The 27,128-nt window shown below is 41.5% G+C and overlaps 3 protein-coding genes across 3 annotated transcripts in view; 2 read left to right on the top strand and 1 right to left on the bottom strand.

Moving 5' to 3' along the window:
* Positions 1-27,128, top strand: part of PRDM1 (PR/SET domain 1) — a 690,597-nt gene that overhangs the window by 381,530 nt on the left and 281,939 nt on the right.
* MTRES1 (mitochondrial transcription rescue factor 1) lies at positions 585-3,699 on the top strand. The gene is made up of 3 exons (XM_003204311.4): positions 585-1,367; positions 2,065-2,137; positions 3,228-3,699. Exons 1-3 carry the CDS (start codon positions 934-936, stop codon positions 3,402-3,404), a joined length of 684 nt encoding a protein of 227 aa, XP_003204359.1. The 5' UTR covers positions 585-933; the 3' UTR covers positions 3,405-3,699.
* On the bottom strand, positions 7,580-27,084 carry BEND3 (BEN domain containing 3). Its single transcript, XM_003204309.4, is given in 5 exon segments — positions 7,580-11,451; positions 11,454-12,453; positions 17,619-17,842; positions 18,318-18,362; positions 25,624-27,084. Coding segments are annotated over 4 exon segments (2,508 nt in total). The 5' UTR covers positions 18,352-18,362; positions 25,624-27,084; the 3' UTR covers positions 7,580-10,201.

Genomic DNA, 27,128 nt, shown 5'->3' with positions numbered 1-27,128 from the left:
CGGGTTTGGTCAGCGGTGTAAAATAACAGCGATCGCTTCGGAGAACTTTTAGGAATTTGTCCCCGGCCTGAGAAAAGGCGTTAAGTCTTCAGAGGGGTCACACCGTCCTAAAATTTTCAACTGTATGCCTAGTAGTTGTAATTGCTGTGGTGAGAGCAGAGCTGTGGGGGTTGTGGTTATTTTTCTGCCACCAGTAGTCACGGATCTTTCACTACTGCAGCTGACTGCACAGGAATCCCCTTCTGGTTTCGTCAGAGTTCACTCTGGTATCAGGAGAACAACCTCTGGTGTCATGCAGTGCACACACAGCCGTACAAAATCAGAATCACAGAATGGCCCAGATTGGAAGGGACCTCCAGGACCATGAATCTCCAATCCCCCTGCCACATGCAGGGCCACCAACCTCCCCATTTAATACTAAACCAGGCTGCCCAGGGCCCCATCCAATCTGGCCTTGAACACCTCCAGGGACGGGGCATCCACAACCTCTCTGGGCAGCCTGTTCCAGCGCCTCACCACTCTCATAGTAAAGAACTTCCCCCTGACATCCAACCTGAATCTTCCCTCATATATATGAAATATATATGAAATAGCTACCTGTCTGCTTCTTTTACGAATGGTTTGTTAGATGGAGGGAGCAAAATGCCACAGGTATGTTTAAACAGTTAATATTAAACTGCAGAAGAGGAACAGAGTATTCCATTGGGGGTTTCAGCGCTGGCTTCTATCTGATACTTTACCTCTCGGTAGTGATGGGCATTGTGTGAGAAAACACAGCAGGATGCGTTTAGGTGGTGCACTGTGCAAGGGAACTAGATAACCATCTGTCTGTTTGTTGTACACTGTTGTGCTGTCCCTGGAGAAATCCTTCCCAGTAGTCAAAGCACTTGCTTGTTTTTGACTCTGAATGCTTATTTCATTTTAGGGTGTACTATGACTGGCTTCAGGCTCCCCATCACTGTGTTTAGAAAACTGAATGTTTGGGTTGGACTGTGGGAGAAATTCCCCTCTAATAAACTCTTTCCCTCTTGGAGAAGAAGCATTTTCTGTAGCTGTCAAGCAAGCACAATAAACGACCGAAGATGGTTTAGCTTTTCCCCAGTAAAACTCTGTGCACTAAGACTTTCTCCAGAGTATGTCTCAGTACTCTCTCTGCGGAACAAAAGTAGCAAAAGCTCTAAGAGGAACAGACAAACTGTACAGGAGGAGGAGGAAGAAGAGGAGGAGGCAGAAGAACAAGAAAGTGATTTGGAAGATGAATTGGAAAATGACCCCAACGTAGTAAAAGATTACAAAGATCTTGAAAAAGTGGTGCAGTCTCTGCGATATGACGTGGTCATGAAAGCTGGCTTAGACATTGCAAGAAAGTAAGTACGAAAAAGAACCTGCTGGTGAGAGACATGGCATGTAGATAACAGCTGAGGTTTGATACCCTTTATTGTTAGAATACCTACTTTTTTATGTCGCTGTTTTGAGTTGGGATGTCTAGGGTGTTGTTGTTTGTTTGGGGCATTTTCTATCAATTACATCTATTTAAAATCAAGAAAACATACTATGTAATGCAAAAAGATCTAATTTGAGACAGAGGGAATAAATAACATGCTGTTTAATGGCTGTAGAAATAGATGAGGGTAAGTGTAAATCTAACACACCGGGTCAGCCAGATATATGTACACTCTACATCAAGTCTGATCTTGAACCTATAGAAGCCTTATGTTGCAGTGTTGTAAGTATAATCTGATCACTTAAAAACAATTGAACTGGCTGGTGCAGGACAGAGGACTTCATTTGTTGGGTATTCAGGAGACAACTCTTCAGAAACAGCTTTTTATTTATTTTACCTATAGCACAGAGCACCCATTGTCTACTGTTTAATTTATGATCTGTGAAAGTTTTCTTCCAGTTCAAGACTGTCCTGTCCTAAAATAAGTAATCCTTTATGTGCAAATTAGAGTTGTGGAAGTACGCCTTGCATGTGAATGGTTTTCTTGTGTGCTTGCAAATGAACAGTTGCATTTGTTCTGCTGCGTACTGTCAATGCAATAAAACCTTGTTTTTCTTCAGTAAAGTAGAAGATGCATTCTACAATAATGAACTCAGGCTGAATGGAGAAAAACTATGGAAGAAAAGTAGAACTGTAAGACTCTTTAACATTTAAATATTTTAATACAGTATGAGAAAATAACTAAACTGTGACCTCTTCTCCTTCCTTTTACTTGGGTCAGAAGAAGCAGCCGCTAAATGGCTCTGCAGAGGTGAAGAGCATTGCTAACACCACTTCCAGCTTTCTGTGTGTGTGACTGTTATTCCTGGGGTACGGTGCTGCTCCCTGAGGCAGATGGGAGACCTGTGGTATTGAAATGGGCTGGAAGCAAGGAGAAGGCAGGTGGCAGCAAGGACAGAGCTTTATGTGTTGCTGAAGGAAGCGATGATAGATACGAGGTTAATGGATTAGGAGTGATTAAATCTGAGGTATTAGTGGAGTAGGCACATGGTTAAAGTTTGATGACAGAAAGAGACTGAAACTGAGGTAGCCCAGGAAAGGTTATTTTGTCTGTAAGAGAGCACACAACACACACACACACAGCCAAAGGGTTGCAGGCCCAGCTGGCCGTGATCTTTCACGACAGAGCTCACCCAAATGGTGACCAGCATACCTCTACATTCCCTTCAGGTGAGGGGAATCCAAGTGGCATTACTGTGGTGAAAAGGCAGTAAGGAGAGAAGTTTTAGTTCCCATTCCCCTCAAGTTAGGGCTCGTTTTTAAAGGCACACTGCTGTTGTGGATTTTGTGAGGGGGCACAAATTGTTGACCCACACTGTTCTTTACAACAGTTTAAGGCATTCTAAAGGGAGGAGGGAGAATTCTGCATTTGGCTGCTTTGTTCTGTACTGATAGAAGAAGATTGGCAGGAAACCCTCTTTGGTAATAAACCTGTATGATACCTTTTCCAGAGTTAGGAGTTGGCTGTAATTCAGTAAGGGCAAAACTCCTGGCAGAGAAGGTCATGAGTAGACATTTAGTTGCTTATTGCCAGGGCTTTCCTAAAAGCTCACAGTGGGAAGACGGCTCTGTAGTGGGTCTGTGTAGCCTTCCCACTTCCTCCTCCCGGAGATTCAGGAGAACAAATGGCATGAAAGGAGCAACATTAATGTGGCCCTGACTGCGGGAATTTGTTTTTTCCAGAGAATGTTTATGATTGCTCATCTTCTCTTTTTGTTTCCAGGTGAAAATTGGTGACACGCTGGATCTCTTAATAGGTGAAGATAAAGAAACAGGAACTGCTGTAGTGATGCGGGTAGTCTTAAAAAAAGTATCTAACAAGACTGAGAGTGAAAAATACAGAGTAATTTTAAGACGTTGGAAAAACTTGAAGGTGCCCAAACAGGATGTACTGAAGTAGCAGGGGGTTGCATGTGGCAGCATAAAATTTGTTTTGCAGAAAACCATATCGTTTGTTGTTAAATACGAATTTTGGTTAAACAAAATGACAGTACCCTTTTTTAAGGGCTTGTGTTACAAATATCTCCCCCTGCTGTGTACATCAGTGCTCCTGTGGTAAATGCCTGTCACTTCTTGCAGTTAGTTTTGTTTCATGATACTGTGGGATAAAATAGTCTGCCCTCATATCTCCAGGCAGTTTCCTTACAGATGTTATATATAATGACTCAATAAAGACAAATTTGATCACTGTTTAATTGCTGCCTGGTTTCTGTTAATCAGGTTATGTGAAAGCTGACGCCACAAGCAGCACTGCTTTCTTAGCTTTATTTCTAGATTCATTACATAGTTTGTTTTTTTATATTATATATACGTATACGTAAAATTGCTTCCTTTGTAATTACTGATTTGATCCTGGTTAACAATACCAACTCTGTGCTTTCATACATGCTGGTGCAATATAAAAAGGTCCTGATTGCAGCAGCTTATTCTTAAACAGGAAACTTCACAATGACCGAGGATTTATCAAGGCAGAGATCCTCTCTTCTCTCATGGAGAAGGTAGCTCAGGCAGGAGGCACACAGTTAACGGAAGAAAATGAGATCTTGTTTTTTTACTGCATACTGATGTCAGTGTGGCATTTAAAAGAGTATTTATCACTTAAGTGGCTGTAGAGATCTGACCAAAGATCAGACAACACTGTGATTAGAAGTACACGCCTGTATTACAGCAGGAAAGTGCAGCCTTGGAGCTGGCGTCTCGAGTAATCACCCACACTTGTAACGTTGAACATACACTTCGTTCACCAGAAACAACAAACTCTATAAGCTATGTGGCACAGACAGAATTTTTATGTTTATAGGTATTTAACATCTACACGTCCAGGCGTGTGTGTGTGCAGGCATCATTCAGCCCACGGTCTGCTCCCTACCAAGTGAGGAGAGCCCAGAGGGGAGAGCAGCCCAGATCAGGCAGCAGGAGCACACAGCAATCTGCTTTTCCTTGCATGTTCCTGATATTTAAGTGGGCAGGCAAGAAGTTTGTTGCTCACAAAGCAAATGTAAGGTATCAGACTATCAGATATATCTGGTACACACTGATAAAGCAATGGCTGCATCCAATCCAGAAGCCTCTGCCTGGCACTGTCAGATTGCCCATACAGAACCATGGCACTGGCACGGCACAAGGATGAGCTGATAGCTTTGCGTGCTTCCCACACTGCAGTGTGTGCTGCAGGGAGGTCAGCCTGCCTTGCAGAGCAGGATCTCTGGTCATCCATGGGAGGACAGCGGGGAAATGCTCACAGACCTGGGCTGCAGTTGGCAGAAGCATCAGTTTCTCAGTTCTAATATCTACAGATCAACAGAGTGATTTGAATCACTCGCCTTCAACTTGCTCCACAAAAGAACAGGCAATTATTTTTTCCATAGGGATAAGAGTAGCACCGAAGCATTCCTGGTTTGCATTAGCTTCTCCTGCAATGGCACACCAGAACCTCCAGCTTCTGTGAAATGATTACAGTGCTCAACGTGATGGTTGGTCTGCAACAGCCCTCATGGAGAAAGGGGTGCGGAGGGTTCGTGTATATGGTAGGGAGAGCAGCACAAATGTGAGTACTGCTAAAATTTAAAAATCTTCAATACTGGAGCATCCAGTGAACCGGTAGACAAGCACTCCAAGGAGAACACAGGTTTCTAAATTCTTGAGAGAACACAGAAACAAGGGACAGCACTGTCTGCCACAGAGACTCCTGGATTTTCCATAAAAGGGGAAAACCTCGGGAATAGGATGTGATCCTCTCAAGTGACTCACTCCTGCTGCTCCCACACACTCCTCAGCATTTTCTTTTCACAGGAAACCTTTGCAGACTTTGCTAACACACCGCCTTGGAGCTAACTGAAGTTACAGGCTCCTGAAGCATCATGATGGGAGGAACACTTTGCCTTCCAGGGAGCTCCAGCATCAAGGCACACCACCACAAAACGTGCCTGGAAACGGTGACAAACCACTGTTTCACCATAATGAGATTTGTGAAGGAAATGGGGAATGATTATCTGACATTTGTGTGTGGGGGGAGATATTAATGAGGTGATCTTCCTGCAGCCTTTGACAATCACCATTTGTTTTGCTTACATCTATTAATGCAAATCTTAGAACAACTGGACATGTGGTGATTTTGCCCATTTCTTTAAACTGATCATGCTTTACTTTTTTTTTTTTAACTAGAAAACGATGAAAAATTTTTAAAAAATTATTCACATTTATCTTGTGAGGGGGAAGATTGGGGCAAGGAAAACGTAGCATTCTCCAGAACAGCTTTATTTAATCTCTATTACAGCTCTTTCTATAAGAACCGAGGGCCTTTCAGCTTGCCATTAATGAAAAGAAAAACGCTCAGAGGGGACTGCAGCCTCATCATGAAGTGAATCAGGAAAGAGAGCAAGCAGCAGCCTGCCCACACCACAGGCTTCTCCTGGTGCGATCAATAACCAGCAGGGACACCATTCAGAAAAATGACAAAAATAAAAAGGGATATGCTGGATAGAAATGATACAGCATGGGGGTAATGCCCTGCTCATCGGACGAGCTACAAGGAAAGCATTCCAGATCTGATAGGATGCTGATTTGGAGTTTGCTTCCAGCATTCTGCTGCAGGAGACCATCTCTCAGAGCAGTGCTACACGAGCACTGTGTAGCCTGTAAGAAATTAAAACCATCCCTATTGGTGGGAAGTTAACATGAATGATTTCTGTAACAGGGAAAGAAAGTAACAGTGAGGGCTTCAAAAGCAATGCAAATAGCTATTTGTCATGATTTCTGCTGGGACAAGAAATTAGATAAGAACAAAGACTTCTGGATGGGGATTTATTTATTTTTCTCAGCCTTACTAAGGACAACCCTAAGAGAGGGCACTAAAGCATCTCATTTCAGCAACTCATTTAAACAACTCCAAGTGCATTCTTCTTCCCCGGAATATTAGCATGGTAAAAAACAAACAAACATACCTGCATTGGTGCCAACTGAAGGCCAGAACAATCAGAAAAAAACCCACAAAGTCAGAGGAGGTGAAGAAGCTTTGGCAGTGACATTGGCAGAATTAGATTTACTCTGGAAAACCATAAATGTGAACCTGCCCCATTGCCCTAGCACAGATTTTAAATGCAATCAACAGAACTGTGCACCGTAAGTGAGAACACCTGTCAGCCCATGCCATTACCTCAGCACAGGCAAGCTCCAGACATTGCATTTTCCAGCTCTTTCACAACCCTTTGATCGCTGAAACAAAAGCTAAATAACCAACAAAGCCTGCACATTATTTTCTGTGTTTCCTGGGGCTGTAGAATTAATAGTGCTCCTTCCAGCATAAAATTAGTGTGCCTTTGTAGAGCGTTGAGGATGCAGTTCTGTTTCCCACTGCTGTACATAAATAACAATTCACAGAGACGAATGACACTCAAAAATGTATCTATAAGTGTACTATATGTACCTGAGGACAGGAAAAAGAACAGGTGCAAACATTTTCTAGAACATGAAACATTTGGTGGCTGTAATGTACAACAAAGTGGTTGACTTCCTAAGTCAGGATCCTTCTCATTTGAAACCTTGTTACCTAAGCCAGCTGAATGCAGTTAATAGGCAGAAAACAAACATGTGCTTGATCTCCCTTTTGATGTTTTGTTTTACGTCTTCTACAGAGCTTCTAAGAAAAGGTTTTAATTTCTGCAGGCTAGGAAAGGCAGAAAAATATAGAGCTGAGGTGTATTAACATTCCTTTCAGGAGGCTGTTGGAGGTGAGATATTTAAGCTGTATGTTGACAGGGACACAATACTCGGCTCAGCAGGGTGTACTGACCTGATAGACAGAAGGCAACGCCAGTCTATAGGAAGTCAGAAGTCAGTGTATGTACATTCCAGACATCTTTACACCTAGCAATCTTCCTGCTATTTTGAAAGGAGCAAGTTTGCTCCTTTATACAAAAGCCATCTGAAAGGCAGAAAAAATGGCTGCAGCAAAGCAGGGAGTTTCCATTTATGTCTTCAGTCTGACTTGCTAAGATCTTAGTTACAGCCTCTATAGGAAAAAGAACACTTATCTGTTCGTGTCACTGTACTCAGGAAATCACCAGACAACATTCCTCTTGTATAAAAATAATATACCTTTAATTTATTTACAGGACAGACCGACTGGATGAAGTGGCTGTACTTCGGATGCACTGCAGGAGCTTTTTTTTTTTTTTAGTGACCCCATGTCACTATTTGTATGTCTCTATTTTCTTCACAAAGCATACAGTCAAATAATGGAAGATTGGGAACAGTGAGACAAAGGAATGTACACAGCCATTAGACATAAGAGAAGAAACAGCAAAGATCTTTCTGTACCCACTTTTGAAAATGCCATTTTAAAAGCTGAAAATCGCTTTTTCACTTATCAGTATGTAAGATAAACGGACTGATTTTTGACGTGTCAGGAGATATTGCAAAATGACAACATCCACAGTAAAACCCAGTATGCCTTAAATTCACATGCTAGCTAGTAACACCTGCCAGTGGTACAACGGTTTGACGTTATCGACTTCTTCGGGAGCTTCAACATCACTTAGTGGTAAAACATGTATGACATCAAGATAAGAAAAAATAATTATAAAGGAAAGCCACACTTTGCATTTCTCGCCATCTGGTGGGGCATTCACAACAGGTTGTTGATATTTTCTGTGATTTTACATCTCCCATACAAATGCACGTAAAAGACTTCACAGAGGCGCTGGGTAGCAGACAATTACATTAGAAGGTCTCAGTTTCTGGCACATTCAATTTGCTAAATTTATGCACTTGAAATGAAAGATAAGATGCAGACATTGTGGTATCAGTTCTTTATCTTTGGTAAAACGTTTTCTTTTTATTCTAGCCATATTAGCTCCGATATCCATCTTGTGAATGGTCTGCTATTATTTAAACCAGCGGGAAACATTTAGATGGATACAAACAGTATCAGTGTATCGTTTAATACATTCATGACTTTCTTCATACATTCTTTAAGAATGTTGCTAGCATGTGGGGAAAAATGAGCAAATGCAAATCTGTTATGATTTACTCCTGGTTCAACACAATATCCTTTTGCTAGTACTCGCCATTAGGAAAAAATGTTATTTTGCTTTTTAAAGGGAGAGATCAATATGACTCTAAGAGCAATAAATTCTAAAAATCTGAAGTAAAAATATCAAGTATTTTGTATTTTCTTACAAATGCTAAAATAGAAAATTACACTGGAACAGACTTCAAATTCGATACTATGACCCATTTAGGAACAATTAAAAAGGACCACAGAGAACATCAACAATTGCTCCGAGGCGTTCCAGCGATGGTCAGTACGCAGTCGCTGACTCTACTGACTCAAAAATACATATCTGACACTCTCTCATCATTTACATCACCATTAAAAAAGAAGAAAGCTGTTTTAAAGCTGTGCTCTCCAGTGATAAATCATATAGCAGAGTCACAGTGGGTTCTGGGTGGCTTATGTTACATATGAACGTATTATTGATGCAAACTTGACCATATGAATCTAAGTTATACATATACAATTATGTCTCCAAATAGCTACTAATTACACTAAATCAATTTGGCTAGGTGAGCGAGCTCAATATCCCTACATCTGAAAAATCCAGACGGTGCCAGGCTGATGCAAAGAATGAGTTACACTACCACAGCTCATTCGTGGGGACCCTGTAGCACTTCATTCCATCCCAAAACTAATCTTTGCAGGTACCTTTTATTTATGCAGTTTGATCTTAATACTGGAAACCTTTGGAATCATCATTTTGATACAGTAAGATCTAAAAGTTTTTTAAAGTCCTTGTTGCTTATCTAGTTACTGTTGTTTTACAGAGAGGCAAGCAGGCAGGCAGGCAATAGCAATACATTCCACAGGTGCGGGCTTGGGTCTGTGCTGCTGGCTCTGCTCTCACAAGCTACCCTCACTCATGCCAACCGTGACACCGAACAAAAAAGAAAACTCACAGGGGCATGATCAAGCTTGGGGTGCCAACGTAAAGAAACATTCACACTGTGTCTATGCTCACGTCTCAACTCTTCAATACTCCAATTCTTAGAATTTTTAGAAACAAAACATGAGTAACAGTCAAAAATGGAAATCACACCACTCTGACCCATTCTTGGACGTGGCAGTACTATTTTCAGTATCTCAGTATCAGTAAGAACAAAACACATTAAAGCTGTGATTACTGTAGAAGCAAAGTCAGACATTCCAGTGATTTCAATGAATATGGCACTTTCAGAAAGCATTAGTTTTGCAGATTTCGATGAAGTTTAAATTTCAAACTCCAAATGAACTAACATAATTGGGTATAAGGGTGAAATGAAATACTGCCCCTGACAAACACCACATTTAAAAAAAACTTTATTATTAAAAAGTGTTAAAAAAGGGGGGAAGCAGAAATGGGGAATGGCATAGTAGAGTTTCAATACATGTACTTGCGCCAGTGAAAGCCATGCTCTTAATGAATCATTAAGAGCTCTGTCACCAATGACTTAGGATCTTTACCCATGTACAAACCTAGTAAGCCACATCCCACTGCTGCAGTGCCCACATAGATGCAACACACGTTAAAATGCAACAAACTTAGTGCCTAGTTCTCCCGGATGCTGAGCAGCCCCAGCTTGACAGGCCCTTCAGTCTAAAACAAAGCATAATCCTGACAATAATTTAGTGGTCAAAGTCTTCGGAATTCAAAGAGCCCGTCACTTCTTTGCTTTCTTTGCTTTTTTCAGTATGTCGCACTTTTTTCTGTTAGGACGCCGGCATCTTTCATCAATGCTCGGTATACATTCATAATGCCATACTTCTTCCATTTTCTCCACGGGGTAAACCGCTTCCACGTAATGGCGGATCAGTCTCAGCCTGATAGGATCCAGCTGTTTTTTGTTACAAGCACCTGAATGGTTGTATTGCAGTCTGAGATTTTCGGGAGTAAAGAGTTCTGGGAAGAGTCTTACGAGAAGCCTGGCGGCGAAGTTTCCAACAGAAAGGCTCTGCTGTACGATCTCTCTTACCTCCTTATCAGTCAGCAAATACGGAGAAGGCACAGGGAAGTCTGGGTTAGGAATAACAAGTTCATCGAGTGGTATCTTGCAAAAATCCTTGCTGCTCCTTTCGGGAGGCAGTGGTGGCCCTTCAAACTCCTCTCGAAACCTTTCGGGGTTTATTGCATAGCTGAGGAACTCCCTCCTCTCGGGCCCTGGCATGTGGACCTTCCGCTGCTGCTGGTACGAGCGCCGTTGCTCTGTGTCCCTTCGCCGACACCTCTCATCCAGCTTCCCAACAAACTCCAACATCCACACTCTGTCATTCTTTGCCCTTGGGTACAGTATCTGCACGTAATGCCGAATTAATTTAATTCTAGTGGGATCAAGCTGCTTCTTGCCCAAAGACCCGCTACAGTTGTATTGCTTCCGTAAGTTTTCATGAGTAAACAGCTCGGGAAACAAGAGAACAAGCAGCCGAGAGGCAAAGTTGCCTATGGAAAGACTGCTTTCATATATGTTTTTAATCTGTTCTTTGTTCAACAGGTAATCGGGAACGGGGACATCAAAATCAGGAGGGGGAAAGTCAAGTTTGTCAAAGTCAATGGGCACAAGCCATATTTTTTTTGAGCGTCTACCTGGTTTTTCATATTCAAAACTGTCTTCCACTTTTATGATTGATACGTCATCCGGTAAACTAGAAGAGTCGTAACAGTCATCTCTCAGCTGATCACATTCACTTCCATCCATATATACATTTTCAAGTTCTTCATTTATTCGCTGAACGCATTGCTGCAACCAAGCTTCCTCTTCTTGTACATCTGGAAAGTAAATTTCAGTGTACCTACGGATTATCTGAAGGCGATGAGGATCCAGCAGTTGCTTCCCAGAGTCCCCATAGCAGCTGTACCTTTCAGCTAATTTTCTGTGGTCAAAGAGTTCTGGAAACAGTCTATGTAACAAAAAACACAAAATTCCCCCGGAGAAGAAGCTTCATCTAAAAATTCATTGAGATCCTGAGCATCTAGAATGTAGTCTGAGGCAATGGCGTTACTCCTGTCCAAGGACAAAGCTTCTTCTTGCTCTTTATCCTCAAGAAAATGAGAGGAATCCACCTGTTCAGTCTCATAAAAACTGGAGGACTGCACATTCTGTGGGTTATTTTCCAATTCCCTTTGAGCCCAAAATCTATTGAAAAAATCATTCAGTTGAGGCAAACACTCCACCTGCCACACAGCTGTACTCTTCACAGAAGGATAACAGACTTCCACATAGCTACGGATAAGCTGCAGATGGAGAGACTCCAGCTTCCTCTTGTTAGGAAAGCCACATGCACTGCAGTTCCTGTTGAACTCATCATCGCTGAAGAGCTCTGGGAAGAGTTGTACCAGTAAGCGACAGGCAAGGTCTCCACCTGATGTGCTTTGATCCATGAGTTGTTTGAGCTCAGCAGAAGTCAGCGTGTACTCAGGGGGAGGCTTGAAATCTGCCACACACTCCACTGGACTGACTTGCTTTTTAATTCTGCTCACCTCCAGAGACAGAAGGTCAACCTTATTGTGAAGCTGGGTCATATTGGAACTGAGAGTGTTAAGCGTGAAGAACATTTTCTGTATCAAAGAATATATATTTGGGTCAGACTCGACAGCAACAGCCGCCGCAGCGAGGGCTGCAGCAGAGTCCCTTTTGCGCTGGTCATTCAAAGTCCGAAGATGCGAGGGACTGCTGGGGCTGATTTTTTCATACAAGTCATAAGAGGCAAACTGCTCTGCTCCTGGTGCATTCTTCTTCTCTGTAATTTTGTGTGAGATGCCATACAGGGGTTTCTTGTAAGATGAAGTGGTTATGTCGCTGAAGGGTTCTTCCTCACAGAGCCACGTTATATTAGGGTTCTTGTTCTTGCTTGGCTGCTCTGCATTTACCTGAGTGGGTGAGCCAGTATCTCTGTTCTTCATGTTTGAATTGGAGCCCTTTGAATGAATAAATATGTATTAGTAAACTGCTTTAAAAATATCAGTTATAGATGTTTCCCCCTTAAGCAGGCATTGTTATATAAAAGTGCAAGATCAAACTGTCTCTAGAAGATTCAGTTGTGTTACATACATCAAATTAATAAATCCATTAGTAAAATAAAACAACAAAAATACAGTAAAGTACTGTGTTTTTTTTTTTTTAATTTATTATTATTATTTTGTCTTGGCTCATGGCTTTCTCCACAGGCTAGAAATTAAATTATAATCCTTAGCAGCACTCTTCTCCCACCAAGTTCTAAATACTCTCCCAAATTAAGTATCATTATGCTTATGTGTATGAGGATCTCGAGCTGCAGAGAACTCGGGTGGCAACAAGTCAGCAGGAGAGCCAAGAATAGAACCTAGATTTTCTGACTCTTCGTCCTGTGACCTTGCCACTGCTTCCACCACCTGCATTTAACATTCTTAGTGCTCTCCTAATGTTAGCTTTTGAAAATGCCATGAAGGCTGTAACTAAAACTCTCATTATTCTCTTCTTGCTGATGTCAGAGGTTTATAAAGTTGTTTCACTTTATTTTTTTTTATCTTTACAGTAGTGCACAAATCTTAAAAAAGTTCTAAGAATGAGTAAAATATTAAACATTCTTTAATGTAAATAATAAAAACTTTTTTCTTTCTGTGAAAATTATCTTGACATCACAATTTTTAAAAGGCAATTTTATTTCTGAAGGGCAGAGAAGTTTAATTTCCAGTTTTCTAAATAACTTATACAAAATACAGCAATGAACTCTCACGAAATTCCTGCTCTTGATCATCTCAATCTCTTCCTCCTTCTTTGAAATCTGAAACAAACATTTTCATCTACTCATAGTAACTAAATAGACCTGAGGATTGTTCTGGTTTGGGTTTTTTTTTGGTTGACTTTTTTTTTTGCAAACACATGGATATCACAGATATTTCTTATAAAGTTAAGTAGATACAACAAAATCAAAATTCAACATACAGAATCCAAACGTGAGAAAACACTCACAGATTTTAGAAAAGACTGTACTAAAACATTTTGGTATGGCTTGTTTCACAATAGATCAATTTGATTAAAAAAAAAAAATACAAAATTTGCATTCAAGGATTATAACAGATGGAATGCAGACTTCAGGTCTGAGCTGAGAACCATAGCAATTTGAAATGCTAGCAAAGACTCCAGCGCATTCTACAACGAGGAGCCAGAATTAAGGTTCCTTTCTGAAAAGCAGAACAGCAACAGTCATTAAATTAATCTGGTCCCTAGGTGTCCTCCTACTTGGCATCTGCCTATTTTAGTGACAAACTGAATCTAATTACTTTTCAATTTCTAAAGCAGTCAATGCATGCTTAAACAGAACAAGCTGTTTTCTACTCCAAGTTTAGGAACCAGCAGACCCAATGAAATTGGAGTTGTTTCTGCTCTCATTCATATCACGCAGCCCTACACATGAAAACCTGTCAAGGCTGTGTGGATGGACAGATGATAAATGAAAGCATAATGTAAAAGTTCAAAGAATCCATAGCAGCGGTGGTGCTTAGGACAGCTGACTTTCAGGTTTCGTTCAGAAGACTGTACCTCCAATCCCACTCATCTTAGAGCCCATTTGCTGTGGTGTAGCAGGAAGCCAGAGCTGCGGACCACCACCAGCATGTGGTACGACACACCCCACCTACATCGGCATCTCCATGACTTATAACACACTGAAGCACCGGAGGCTGATCTGCAGACAGACTGCCACCCAAACTGCTCCCAGCTCATGGCCAGCTCCCGCAATGGGGCTGTGGTTAGCACAGATGCCCTGTACTTGTCAGTGGAGGAACACAGGCACTTCCAGCTGACAGTTTAGCTTCCCAAGCAGATATCACTTGGAGGCAGGTCATGGCAATCCTCCCAGACAACAGGGACCCATGGGTAGCTCTGTCCCCCAATGGGACTCCAATCTGAGCTAAAAAAAAAACTTTTTACCATTTCAGACCAAAGGAGAAAACAAAGCTGCAATTCTGGAGAGTCACAGAATCATAGAATGGCCTGCATTGAAAAGGACCACAAAGATCATCTAGTTTCAACCCCCCTTGTCACGGGCAGGGTCACGAGCCACTAGACCAGGCTGCCCAGAGCCACATCCAGCCTGGATGTGAATGTAGAATTTTTTTTTCTCTTTTGTATAAAGTGAAATCTGCTACCTAAGTAGCAGAATACCTTTTAGATAACATCCCTGTTCACGGAGAGTATTCCAAATATTCCCTCACATACAGAGTATGATTCATTCAGCTCCTTCTTTACCAAATAGCTTGCCAAGGTCACCAACAGTCTGCCAGTTCTCCTCAAGAGCTCCTGCCATTTTTTCCCCTGTTTAATTATACAACAAAACTTGGCAATGTGAGGGTTCCTCCGATCAGTGCACACCTCACGCGCAGTGCCAGGACAAAGCATGATTTGGATGTGCACCCAGCAGCACAGACTCACGCCTTCAGTATCTTATTGCACCCTCAGGCCTGCATGCAGTGTGCTGGGGGAAGGCAGTGCTCATGCAGGAGCAGGGCTGGGCTCCGCCACCAACAGCTCAGCACTGCCGGAGGGACCTGGGCATCTGCCTTGTAGAGAAATAAACTCAGCATTCGACTAACAAATGACAACAAGTTGGGGCCTACGCCTCAGCACTCTCCATGTCAGAAGCTTTCTTGTCATCTTTCCCTTTTGCTTTGCTTTCCTGTTTTTAGACAGATTCCAGCTGGAAAACAGCACTATTCACAGCATAAGCATAGTGCTTTGGGTACATTCTCCAATTAAGTTAGTATTTAATATATTTTTAACTATTTTTCTGTAATTTTTAAAGAAAAGTCTTTAGTGGCAATTAGCGTATTTCAGAAGATGCTACTCTGATTTAGGACGAACAATTTTAATGTACTATCAATAATACAAGCAAAGTAAAGTTTCTGTAAGATTAAATATACATAATCTAGTGCTGCTTTTTATATTACATTTGCAATAGCAAATTGTTGGACTCTGTACATTCTTTGAAACACTGACCAACACAACTGACTGTGAAATAATCTTCCACATTACCTCTCAGTGTCCTAACTGAAGTTTTAAAAGTTGTTTAGTTATTGCTCTCCTCAGTGTTAAAGTCCAGGTAATTTGTGAGCTTCATCATGCTTTATACACAAAATCTCAATGTCCATAAGAATAAAGAACAAAACATTCTAACATATGAATAATAAGAATAAATATGTCTAAGCAAGAAACATAGAAAACAATTCTATCAAATACTTCAGCTTGGAAACTTCTTGCGTGGAAATTCTTGAAATTTACATTCTCCTACATGAGATTACTATAAAATTATTTTTAAGGAATGTAGGAAAACATTGATTTCTGCTTTAAATCAGAATATATATATATATGTATTTTAAGTGAATGTCTTCTGACAGGAAATCACTGAGTAATATCAACACCAGTCTGAGAGTACAATTATGTAAAAGAAAAAGTACAGCTCTAATTATATTATAGATAGACGTCTATGTGAAATGTAACACAAACACAATACTCTAAAAAATACTTTGTTCTCTGTTTAAGCAGAAATAGTTAATGAAGTCATCAACTAAAACAAAATATTTGTACTAGAAAAGCAGTACACTTTAAAAATGTTGTTAGGATTGAGGACTGGTTTTGGTTGGTTATTTAACTAAACATGCTGATTCACTGGGGTCAGCTGAGAGCGAGTTTTCATCACTGTAACTGGGTCACTTTCTGACATAATAAATTCAAGGTTAATTCATTTCAAATAAATTTTTAAAATGTATTAAAAGCAACCAGCAAAACACAAAGAAAGCACAGTTCAGAGACCAGAAAGTAGTTCTTTTAAGATTTTGAATGTAAGTAAAATAATTGTAAAAAGTAGAAGAGAGAGGGGAAAAAAAGAAAGAAACTGTTATAAGATTAAAACCTACCTACCCCAGGCACTCGGAAGAAAAAAACAGAGTCAGAGCTCTGAGAAGTCAGAGAGATGACAGGCAAGAAAAACAAATATGAAGAGCCACAGCTTAGAAAGGAGAAATGAAATGCACAAATGCAACTTGGGATAACTGGCTAAGCGGCAGAACAGCAGAAAAGGATATGTGCATTAGAGTAGGTCATAAACTAAATATAACCCCAGGATTGAAGTTATTCGAAAGAGGTTGAATTTGAATCTAGCTTATTTTAAAGAAGTGCTGAGTGTGAAAAACAGGAGGTCATTATAGTGCTCTGGAGGGCATTAGGAGAGATATGACAAGCCAACACTAAACATGACTCTTCTGCGAATCTCAAAGAGAACAACAAAAATATAAGGTGACTCCTGGAGAGGAGCTCAGGAAATAGAATTTCAGTACTAGGAAAAGAAGGGCCAAGCATGGATGGCACTACAACAATTTTCCCAAGATCAGAAGACTTTTTTTTTTTTTTTTAAAGGAACAGAAGGTTAACGCTCTCCCCTCTCAAAGAACAAGGGCAAAGAGAAACCTGTGCAGTTTCAGCAAAGATTAATTGAAAACACCTCTGGTTATTATGGAGGTGAAACACTAAAAGGGGATAACTGAAGAGATCTGGAACTTCCTTCACTGTTTGGACAAATGTATGGACTGCCACAACTGGGATGCTGCAGAAGTTGCAGTACATGCCATTCCAGGTGTGCTGAAGGGTTCTGCATCCCTGCGATTTTATTTTTTGAGCAATATGCAAATTTATACATGTCACACTAACATCAAAATCTGTGTCATGGAAGGAAGAGAATTACAGCCCTGGTGCTACTGCCACTGAGGATCCAGCTGAAGGACTGTGTGACGTGAGAGAGGCTGTAATCAGTCATACCGAGTTATGCCAAACCCCTACCTGGTCCTACGTTCTCTGAAAAACAACAAAAGTATACTTCAAATGAATGAATTAACCTATAAGTGTATGTCATTGATACAATTGCTCCCAAGTTAAAGAAATGCCCAGACAAATTTTGTGTGCAAACTGGGTCAAGAGAAGCCATATTTGACTCCGACTCATTACTAATGCAAATCTCGTTAAATGACTTGCATTTTTGCTTATAACAGCACTGAATTTAGCCTATAAAATATGAACAGAAAAATCACACAGTCATGTATAGAGAAGTCACCTCTTGTGTAAAGCGTCTTTTCTTCACACTGGGTAAGACATCTTGCTGGCTCCCTGAACCATCACAACCAAGTGAGGTCTGTTTCCGTTTGTTGGAATCCTGTAGGCAAGTAACTGCGCCATCCACTGAGTGTTTCTCAGAAGATCTGGATGTTACCGAGCAGTCTAGAGCTTCATCTTCATTTTCTGTTTCTACTTTCACAATATTTTTTTTAGGAATTTTTACTGGAAAAAGAGAAGGTTTAGAAAGATAAAGCACTCTCTCCAGAAAACCATGACAGCCTTAATACAATCTTTTGTGTTTTGTTTCTTTTCATGAAAATGTGTTTTGAAGAACATCAATTTTTATTTTTATTTTTTTTAATGACTTGCACAACAAGTGTATGCTGAGGCCACCCCAAAGTCAAGGTTTTATTATGCTAGGAACCATACAGTCATCCAGTAAATGACAGTTTCTTCCCCGAAGAAGAGTCTAAAGCATAAACAAAGTTACAGTAGGAAGATTTTTCTGGAGGGGAAGGAAGGATGCAGAGCAGAAAATACAATGAATAACAAAGACAATGGTGCATTTTAGATAGCTTTTCAGAAACTGTTAATGTAGTTTGTCCTGATCCAAGCACGTTCTTTATCAGATTACAAAGCTTTCATTTCAACAAGTATTTTTGCCTGATCAGAAATTACACAAAGTATGATTTTTTACCTTCATCGTCATCAGTGATTTCAGCTGAATTCATCTTCTATCTCACTAAGGAACAAAACAAAAACACAGATATCAGCATCTTCTGGAAACAAGACACACCTACATGTGTTTTTGTAATTACTTTACTGCCATTGTGCATTAACAGCCCACGGATAATTTCCAATCTCTACTTTTGGAGTCACTAGCTATTTTCAATACATTTCACGACCCTCTATAGACCTGTAAACACACGACCTATACTGTAGACAACATACGACAGTAGGAACATATTGAAAATGATGAGTGTTTTTTCTGCTACAAAGAAAAGTGGAAGTTACTTTACTCGTATTTATAAAGTATCTCGTCAGTACAGAAATGAAAGTTAACTGCACTGTGTTCTCTCAGCCCGTACTAAGTTGCCACATCTTCACACGGTCAAATGCTTTTATGTTGTTGTCGTGGGTAAGCCTGAGTCACAGAATGAAAACTCACCATAAAACAGAACACACGTATGTTGGAGTAAGTTTTCAATTAAAACTTCAGTTAAAAATCCTTGATCTCTTGTTATGGATTGGAATTGGAATAGAGAATCTGCAGACCTGCAATAACTACCTTTCTTCCTACTGTAAAACAATAGCCTCTAATAACGTAAGAATGTTGCCGGGTTTCTTTGTAAGGATAAACAAATAATCCATAACATCCCAACATAATTTCAGCATTATTTCCCATATCATAGAATGGCTTGGGTAGGGAGGCACCTTAAAGATCATACGGAAGACTCAGTTGTATTTCTGTCTCCTTAGGAACTAATTTGGCAAATGACTTGGGATAAGCATCAGTCTGTGGATGTGTTCCTGAAAGATACTCTAAAGCCTTTGGAGATCTACAAAGCAAACAACCTAATCAGATCTCACTGCCCTTAGGAGGCACACAGCTGCAACGTGACACCCTTGACTTGTAAACCACTGACTGAAGAGCTGTCACACATCTCTCATGATCACCTACTGTAGCCTCATGTTTAATTGGCCCGATTATAATTACTTTACATTTTCCTCAATCAGGCTCCTTTTTAATATGGCTGTCTTTCAACCTTTTCTGCATATCCCTTAACTGAGGGAGCAAGTGAATAAAGCAAACAGCCCATCAAAAGCTTATGTACAGCCCATGAGAGGGAATTATAAAGAAATCTAAAAAGAAACTGGAGTGGAGAGGGACAAGAGTCTGATTGAGAACAAAAAATAATCTTCACCTTACTTTCAAAGCACTGAAACTTTTTTTTTCTTATATAATCTCACAATATTGTTAAAAAATTGTGCAAACACTTGAACATTGCACCGCTAGGCATTTCAGTCACCAACTGATGACTGATAATGGTAAGCATGGGATCACACTCAGAGTAAGGTTTTGTACGATTGTAAGGCAACGGGTGGCACACACACATCCAAACAAGAGATGCATGGAGTTACGATCTGCTCATCCTAGGCAACTTCTTAAGCATAGCATCTTCTGATACACTCGTCCTCAGCATGGCCCTTGTATGTAGCCCTGTAGAAAGCATCCTTAAGAAGACAATGTCTTTATCTCATCACCAGAAAAACATATACCTCAGTGAGCTGCACTATAAACTCTTTAGCTAGCTGCTGCTTTTACCATAATTTCAGAACTTGTATTTGAGTTGATCCACATATAACTCACACCAGCTTAACAGTACTAAAATCACCGTGCTCACACTTCAGCAAACTCTGCAGAGACGAAACAGCACGAAATACACGTGACCCACACCACCTGCTAAACCACCTGGTAAGAACTAGTGAGGATTAATACCCAGTCTTAATAACTCAACAGCATTTGTGAAATTAGACAGCCACTACAGTTCCTTATAAAAAATCCTAAGACGGCATACTTAATATTACTGTACTTCATCAGTAAGCTATGTGGGACTTGAAGAAGAGCACATCATACTAAACATCTGTATTTGCCCCAGTGTCCCAGATACGCTGACATTCAGTTTCCAGACCTTTCTTTTTCCTTAGTTCACTGCAATAGGCTTAGCTTTAAGGGACATGAGCTGTGACACAATGTTTTTGCCAGGGCCAGAGGTGAGAGCAAGCAAACACACTGATAGCACTGCAGCAGAGCATTCTGTAACGGAAATCAAAGTGCTGGAGCTTCCCAGCCCAATCCTGGACCGCTCTGTTAGAGCTGGTATGCTGGTAAACACGGAGCCAGGACAGAAGAATGTAAAGGCAGTGCTGGGGGGAATGATGCAACATATTAAGGAGAGGATATACAGAATGATTTTTTTCTTCTAAATGTGACTGTAACTGCTATTCAAACAGGAGATCGTGTTAGGAGAACTTCTCTAGGAAAATACTAGCAAATTGGATGTAGGAGATAAACAAGAATCTGAATGATCACTATTTAAAACTGGAAAAGAAGTAAAAACTGAATCAAAGCGCACACCCTGGTTAACAGTTAACTTTCTAAATATCAAGCAGGCCAAGCAATCCCCAGTTCGGGTCAAATAATGTTGAGTCCGAACATTTTGTCCCACGCGTTTGAAACACAGTGCTGTAACTTAGTTTTAAATTACCTTTTGATCTGAAAACTGCCAGAATACAATTAAAAGCAGATAGTAAAAAGAACATCAGACTCAATGACTAGACTTATGCTTGAGCTCTCGGATATCAAACAAAGCGTGAGCTCCAAACTGTTCCTTCTTGGGAGCCCTAGTAATCTCTCTCTCCTTATCTGGTTTCCTCTGTTATGATATTTGTAAGAACATGGGCATTACGAGAAAATTAACCACAGACAGCAGCTTCTATTGAAAGTGAGCAGTCAGCTGCCCCTGTAATTTCCTGCCACACAGCCCCACCTGCTTCCCGTCAGGCATGGCTGCTCACCTCATCCTCCACTGAGCTTCTTCAGCTTCATAAACTAACATAAAACAATTTCTTTCTTTTTTTTTTGTATGGGTTGCTTTTCTTCTAATCCAGAGAGGCAGTGGGTAAGGCAAGCAACCAGGCCTGGCTCCAAGCACACGTCAGGTCTGGTATGGGAAGGAGGAGCAGAAATCTCTCTCTGATACCAACACGTCACTGGCACGGTTCAACTACTCCACAAAAGTCTTCCACACCACCACCTCACTTCAAATGTAGGTTGCAGCTGAACTGTGAGCAAGGGGTGTGAAGACAGCAAGTAAAGCAGCACTGCTGCTATAGGCCAGGAGCCATATGGGGCAAGTCCATGTGCAGGTACGTGTGCCTGCCCAGGCACGGCTAGCATCAGTCTGGCTGGGTGCTTCATGCTCTCCGCAATGCTGTTTGCAGAGCATACGGGAATAACAATTATTTCTTCAGTAGGAAAGGCATCATTCTGGTCCAGACTGTGCAAATAAAAAGGCTGGAGAAGAGGAACATGGGATGCAACAAGAGCAAAAAGTTATCCTGAAAGGAAATCTTTCCTATCTAAACTGTTTTGATAGCTATTATATATAGCTGCAGAGATGCTTGTACCAAGCACAACTGGGTGTCATGGATCTGTACAATTTCAGCCCTCACCCTGGAAGACATAAGCACTCCTTTCAGCTCAGTCCTCTAGACTTTTGAAACAGTTAAAAAAGATGAACCTTAGAGGACTCTTCTTAAGGTGGTGACAGCTTTGTTTTTCTAAGAAATGTGAATATCTCAATTTGCAATCAGATAAAGACAAAACTATTCATTTCATCCTAATATATGATGAGCTTATTTGCAGAGAACTGATTCAATACACATCTATTGAATCATGTATCATGCCCTCCTGCTGCAAGTTCAAGCTACATCAAACAAATAAACATGCATTACACTCAAACTCTAGACATTAGTCTAAGCATTTTATATGCAATCTCGAGACTTGCACCAAGATCCAGAAATCCCACTCAGCTACCAGAATCACACAGCGGCCCGCATTAGAAGGGATCTCAAGGATCATGAAGCTCCAACCCCCTGCCACAGCAAAGCCAACAACCTCCCCATTTAATACTAGACCAGGTTGCCCAGGGCCCCATCCAGTCTGGCCTTGAACACCTCCAGGGACGGGGCACCCACAGCCTCTCTGGGCAGCCTGTTCCACCACCTCATCACTTTCTCTGTAAAGAACTTCCTTCTGACATCCAACCTAAATTTTCCCTCCTTCTTACAGCTTCTAGACATCAAGTTTCTGGTGGAGCATATACACAAAACCCTAAGAGCCCTGCATGAGGAATTACTCTGCTCAATAGAGTAGATATTCAATAGAAAGACTTTGGTACTTCAGCACTCTCATGGAGGACAGCCACAAATGAGCACAAGGCATTTCACTTAACAGTGGCACAATGGTTAAAGAGGTATTCGGGAGATTTTTTTATTTTCCTGCTACTGATTTCACACTGGAGACAAGACTTAGGTCCCCAGATCCCTGACAACTAGCCTCATCACCAGGTGATGGACACACAGGAGGGCAGGCTGGAAGGCAAGTTTTGGCATGAGGAAGTAAGCAAAGAAGGGAATGTCCCAGGGTTCCAGCATGCCTTGGCTGCCACTATCAGCCAGATCTCCCTTCCACAGACCCTGTCCTCATCAGATTAGCTAAGAGAAAGGGACAATTCAATAAAGGAAAAGAACTTTATCTAATTCCACTCACATCACTTAGGCACATGACTCCATTTGGTAACATCCAATTGATAACACAGAATTACAGAATCATAGGGGTTGGAAGGGACCACTGGAGACCATCTAGGATAACCCCCTACTAAAGCTGCAACCTACAGTAGCTTGCAGAGAAAAGTGTCCAGGCAAGTTTTTAATATCTCCAAAGAAGATCTCTCTGGGCAGCCTATTCCAGTGCTCCATCACTCTCAAAGTAAAGTTTTTCCTCATGTTCATATAGAACTTCCTGTATTTCAGTTTGTGCCCACTACCCCTGGTCACTTGGCGTCACCAAAAGGAGCCTTACCCCCATCCATTTGAAACCCTTCCTTTAGATATTTATAATCACTGATAAGATCCCCTCTCAGTCTTCTCCAGGCTGAGCAGTCCCACATCTCTCAGCCTTTCCTCACAAGCGAGATGCTCCAGGCCCTTCATCATCTTTGTAGCCCTTCACTCTCTCCCTCTCCCTCTCCCTGTTCCCTGTCTTTCTTGGGCTCCTGTACACACTGCTCCACATGCAGCCTCACCAGGGCAGAGTAGAGGGGGAGGATCAGCTCCCTTGACCTCCAGGATCCCATTGGCCTTCTTGGCCACCAGGGCACACTGCTGGCTCATGGCCAGCCTGTCATCCACCAGGACACCCAGGTCCTTCTCTGCAGAGCTCCTCTCCAGCAGGTCAGCCTCTAACCTGTACAGACGCATGCAGCTGGTCCTCTCCATTTGTAGGACTCTACACTTGCCCTTGTCAAACTTCATCAGGTTTCTCTCTGCCCATCTCTCCAGCCTGTCTAGGTCTCACTGGATGGCAGCACAGCCTTCTGGTGTGTCAGCCACCCCTCGCAGCTTCGTATCATCAGCAAACTTGCTGAGAGTGGACTCCATCCCTTCATCTGGGTCACTGATGAGGACATCAAACAATACCTGACCCAGTACTGGCCTCTGGAGAACACCACTAGTTGCATGTCTCTAAACAGATTTTGCACTGCTGATCACAACCCTCTGAGCTCAGTCAGTCAGTTTTCAATCCACCTCACTGTCCACTCATCTACGCCATGTATCCCATCTATCACAGAGGGCTACCTGATTTGTACAACATAAGCTTAACCTCCTCCAATTTATACCTAAAAATTACTAATTTGTTGGTCTTGCAGTTATTTTTTTTCTGTCTTATGTTTACAACCCTTACAAAAACCAGAATGCAAAGAGAAAAGACCTTGCTGGTAACAGAAGACCAAGCCAATTCTCCGCCCTTGCAATCACTCTTAAAGAAAGCCAGATTGATCACCTTTAAGTTCTGACTTAAAAAATTAAAAAATGCTGCTGTTCAATCATTTTTAACTAAAAACAACTTATTACTCATTAAACATCCATACACAATCAAAGCCCTTATAACCAGGAAAAAAAAAAAAGCATAAAAACCATGAAAGACAGTACAAAAGTGCACAGATACTGCATGTAATTCTGATTTTATAACACAGGAAAATTATGATTACAAATTAAAATGATTATCTTAACTAAAATAATAATTACCATTTCCAGTTTTATAGAAGTTAGTTGTTCACTAATTCAATCATTTGCAAAACACTGTATTGTTCACTTCTATATTGCATGGCCAGTGTGTAGATGTTGCTTCTCAAAAACACACAATCTTACTAAATATTTTAATATCTCCACGTAGGTTGGAGGTTTGCCTCCAAGTCTTCATTACTGATACGTTACCTATAACTTAACATCATTTTTTTTTTAGACATTGTGTATTATGAGACGTTTATTCCTTCTAATGCCTCATGGTGGTACATTGCTTCATGCATAAAAGTCACAGGCTTTAATGAGAACTACTCGAGTTTTGTTTACAACCAAAGAGGTGAACTGTTATTTACTTTTTGGTCAAAAGATAGGACAGGTGTTTGCTAGTCACATTAAGAATGTGTATAAAAGCATATTTAAAGAATTTGTTCAACTGCCTTGCTTTCAGCATGCAGTGAGAGATGTAACACTAGCTAAGGAGCTGATATTGTAAGGAGGTAACACTGGCTACATTTCACAAGATGAGTACACAGAACTGCTGTTATTTAACAGAGAAAAAGCAGCTGGCCTCACTGCAACAGCATTTGATCAAGTCAATGCCACATAACGACCGTGTGGTTTATCCAAAGCCAACCAAGGACAGTTTATTAGTTAAGAGACTTCTCAGACAATAAAGGGTCTGAGGTCCTGTTCCCTGTCTCTGGGTCTGTACTTCACGTAAAGCATGTGTTGGATAAAGCAATGCAAAACCTCAGGAAAAAAAAAAAAAAGGACAGAATGCAGAGTTCAAAGGAGTGCTACAAAGGTTTTCAAGGGGCTGGAGAAGCTGCTGCAAGAGGAAAGACTGAAGGAGTTTTAGGCTCTTTTGAACTTGGGAACAGAAGGCTCAGGGGGGCATCCCAGTACTTAACAGGTGGCCACAAAGAAGACAGAAGATCTCCTTTCACAAGGAACCACACGGAGAGGATGAGGGGCAGTGGATACGAGCTGTACCAGGAAAGGTTTCACCTTGATGTAAGAAAGAAATGTTTTACAGTGAGAACAACTGATCTCTGGAACAAGCTCCCAAGTGCCACGGTAGTCACCATCACTCGTGCTTTTCAAGTCAGGTAGACAGTGCTGGATCATCTCACCTAGGCTCCCTTCTCCAAGGAAGGCTGGGCCTGCTGAACTTCTGAGGTCCCTTCCAATCGGGGCTGTTCTGATCCTCCCTCAGAGGAGACCACGAGGTAGGAAGCAGCTGGCTGGATGCGGTTCCATCCAGCTCATCGTGGTTCTAACTACCCGATGACAGTGAACACACTGTCCTTCGTGATGTTTCAGAAGGATGAGGTCAGGGTAGCTCTCTGAAAGGACAAGGGCTTCGGAAGCCTCACCTCTGGCTCAGGTGACCCAGGAGCTGCCTCCCGCTCAGGCACGCTGCTCACCAAGCAGCTCTTCTGCTGGAGCAACCCTACGGACCTCTGGCTTTGGCCACGTCGTTCAGAACTTTCGCTTCCTGCCTGCAGCGCTGGGTTCAGTGTGAAAGCGTCTACATGCTACAATCATTCTTGGCGTGCATCTGATTCTTCCCATTTATAAATCAAACAAACAAAACGCCACCACTCAAATTCAGTTTAACAGAATTACACGGAAACAACACTCCAAAAATTTTCCGGCGCTTGCTTTCTGTTCAACAGGTCAGCAATTTAAGTTTAAACAAGGCAGAAATTTCTCCACCTTTTCAAACAACAACAACACAAGTATTTTACTCCGGGCTTTTTGGCATTTTCATTAATATTTTAATTTCCTCTTTAAGTATTCTCCTATTATTGAAAACCTCATCACCACACTCATTTGCATGTTTGGAGAATAAGCAAATAGCTGCAGCTCGCTGCCAGTACACCGCTACCTCAAACATCTGCATAAATCATGTTAAAAGTTACTCCTAAAACCACCATCACAGACAGAAAGCAGAAAGAAAGAAAGATAAAGCACTCTGTATTTCTTGCTCTGAGCTGCACTTTGCATACGTTCAGTCAGGTTTCCTTATAAATTACTACATCTTTCTGAAAAGAATTATGGAAAAGCACAGGAAGTCGCTTGAGCAGCAGGTTGAAGAAACAACTCCGATGCCCAAAGCCACCTGAACTGAAAATGTTTATGATTTCACAGAATTACAGGGCCGTGGGGGTGGGAAGGGCCCTTTGGGGATCACACAGCCCAACCCCCTGCTGGAGCAGCATCCCTACAGGCTCCTATGAAACAGGACTCTCACATCTGTTATCCGAACAACGAGCAAAATGCAAACAGGGAATAAGGGAGCGTACTTGAAGCAGATGTTTTCTATTCCATCAATTTGGTGACAACAGGGTGCTGCCGGTGACCCCAAAATGGAGGTTTGGAATCTATTATTGATGCCCCAGTACTCAAAAACAATATTCCAACAACACGAACGCGTGGCAACCACAACTGCACGTACCGCAAGTTCAAAAACCACGAAAAGGACAATTTTAAGAGAAGCTTTACCCTTAACGGGCAATACAACCCCCGGGCCGAGGACAGTTCGGAAACCTCCTTCGCCACCCGGCGCAGGAGAACGGGATGCTCAAGGCTCCGTCGGAGCCAACCTGCAGCGGGGCACGGCGCCAGCAGGCCC

Source organism: Meleagris gallopavo, chromosome 2 (assembly GCF_000146605.3).
Source record: "Meleagris gallopavo isolate NT-WF06-2002-E0010 breed Aviagen turkey brand Nicholas breeding stock chromosome 2, Turkey_5.1, whole genome shotgun sequence".
NCBI lineage: Eukaryota > Metazoa > Chordata > Aves > Galliformes > Phasianidae > Meleagris > Meleagris gallopavo.
This window is presented reverse-complemented; position numbering and strand designations above follow the sequence as displayed.

Bases quoted from the DNA above. Each gene is read 5' to 3' on its own strand.
- MTRES1 (XM_003204311.4), top strand. From the start codon at position 934: ATGACTGGCTTCAGGCTCCCCATCACTGTGTTTAGAAAACTGAATGTT. The intron at 1,368-2,064 runs GTAAGTACGAAA...GTTTTTCTTCAG, and splicing joins GGCTTAGACATTGCAAGAAA to TAAAGTAGAAGATGCATTCT. The intron at 2,138-3,227 runs GTAAGACTCTTT...TTTTGTTTCCAG, and splicing joins TATGGAAGAAAAGTAGAACT to GTGAAAATTGGTGACACGCT.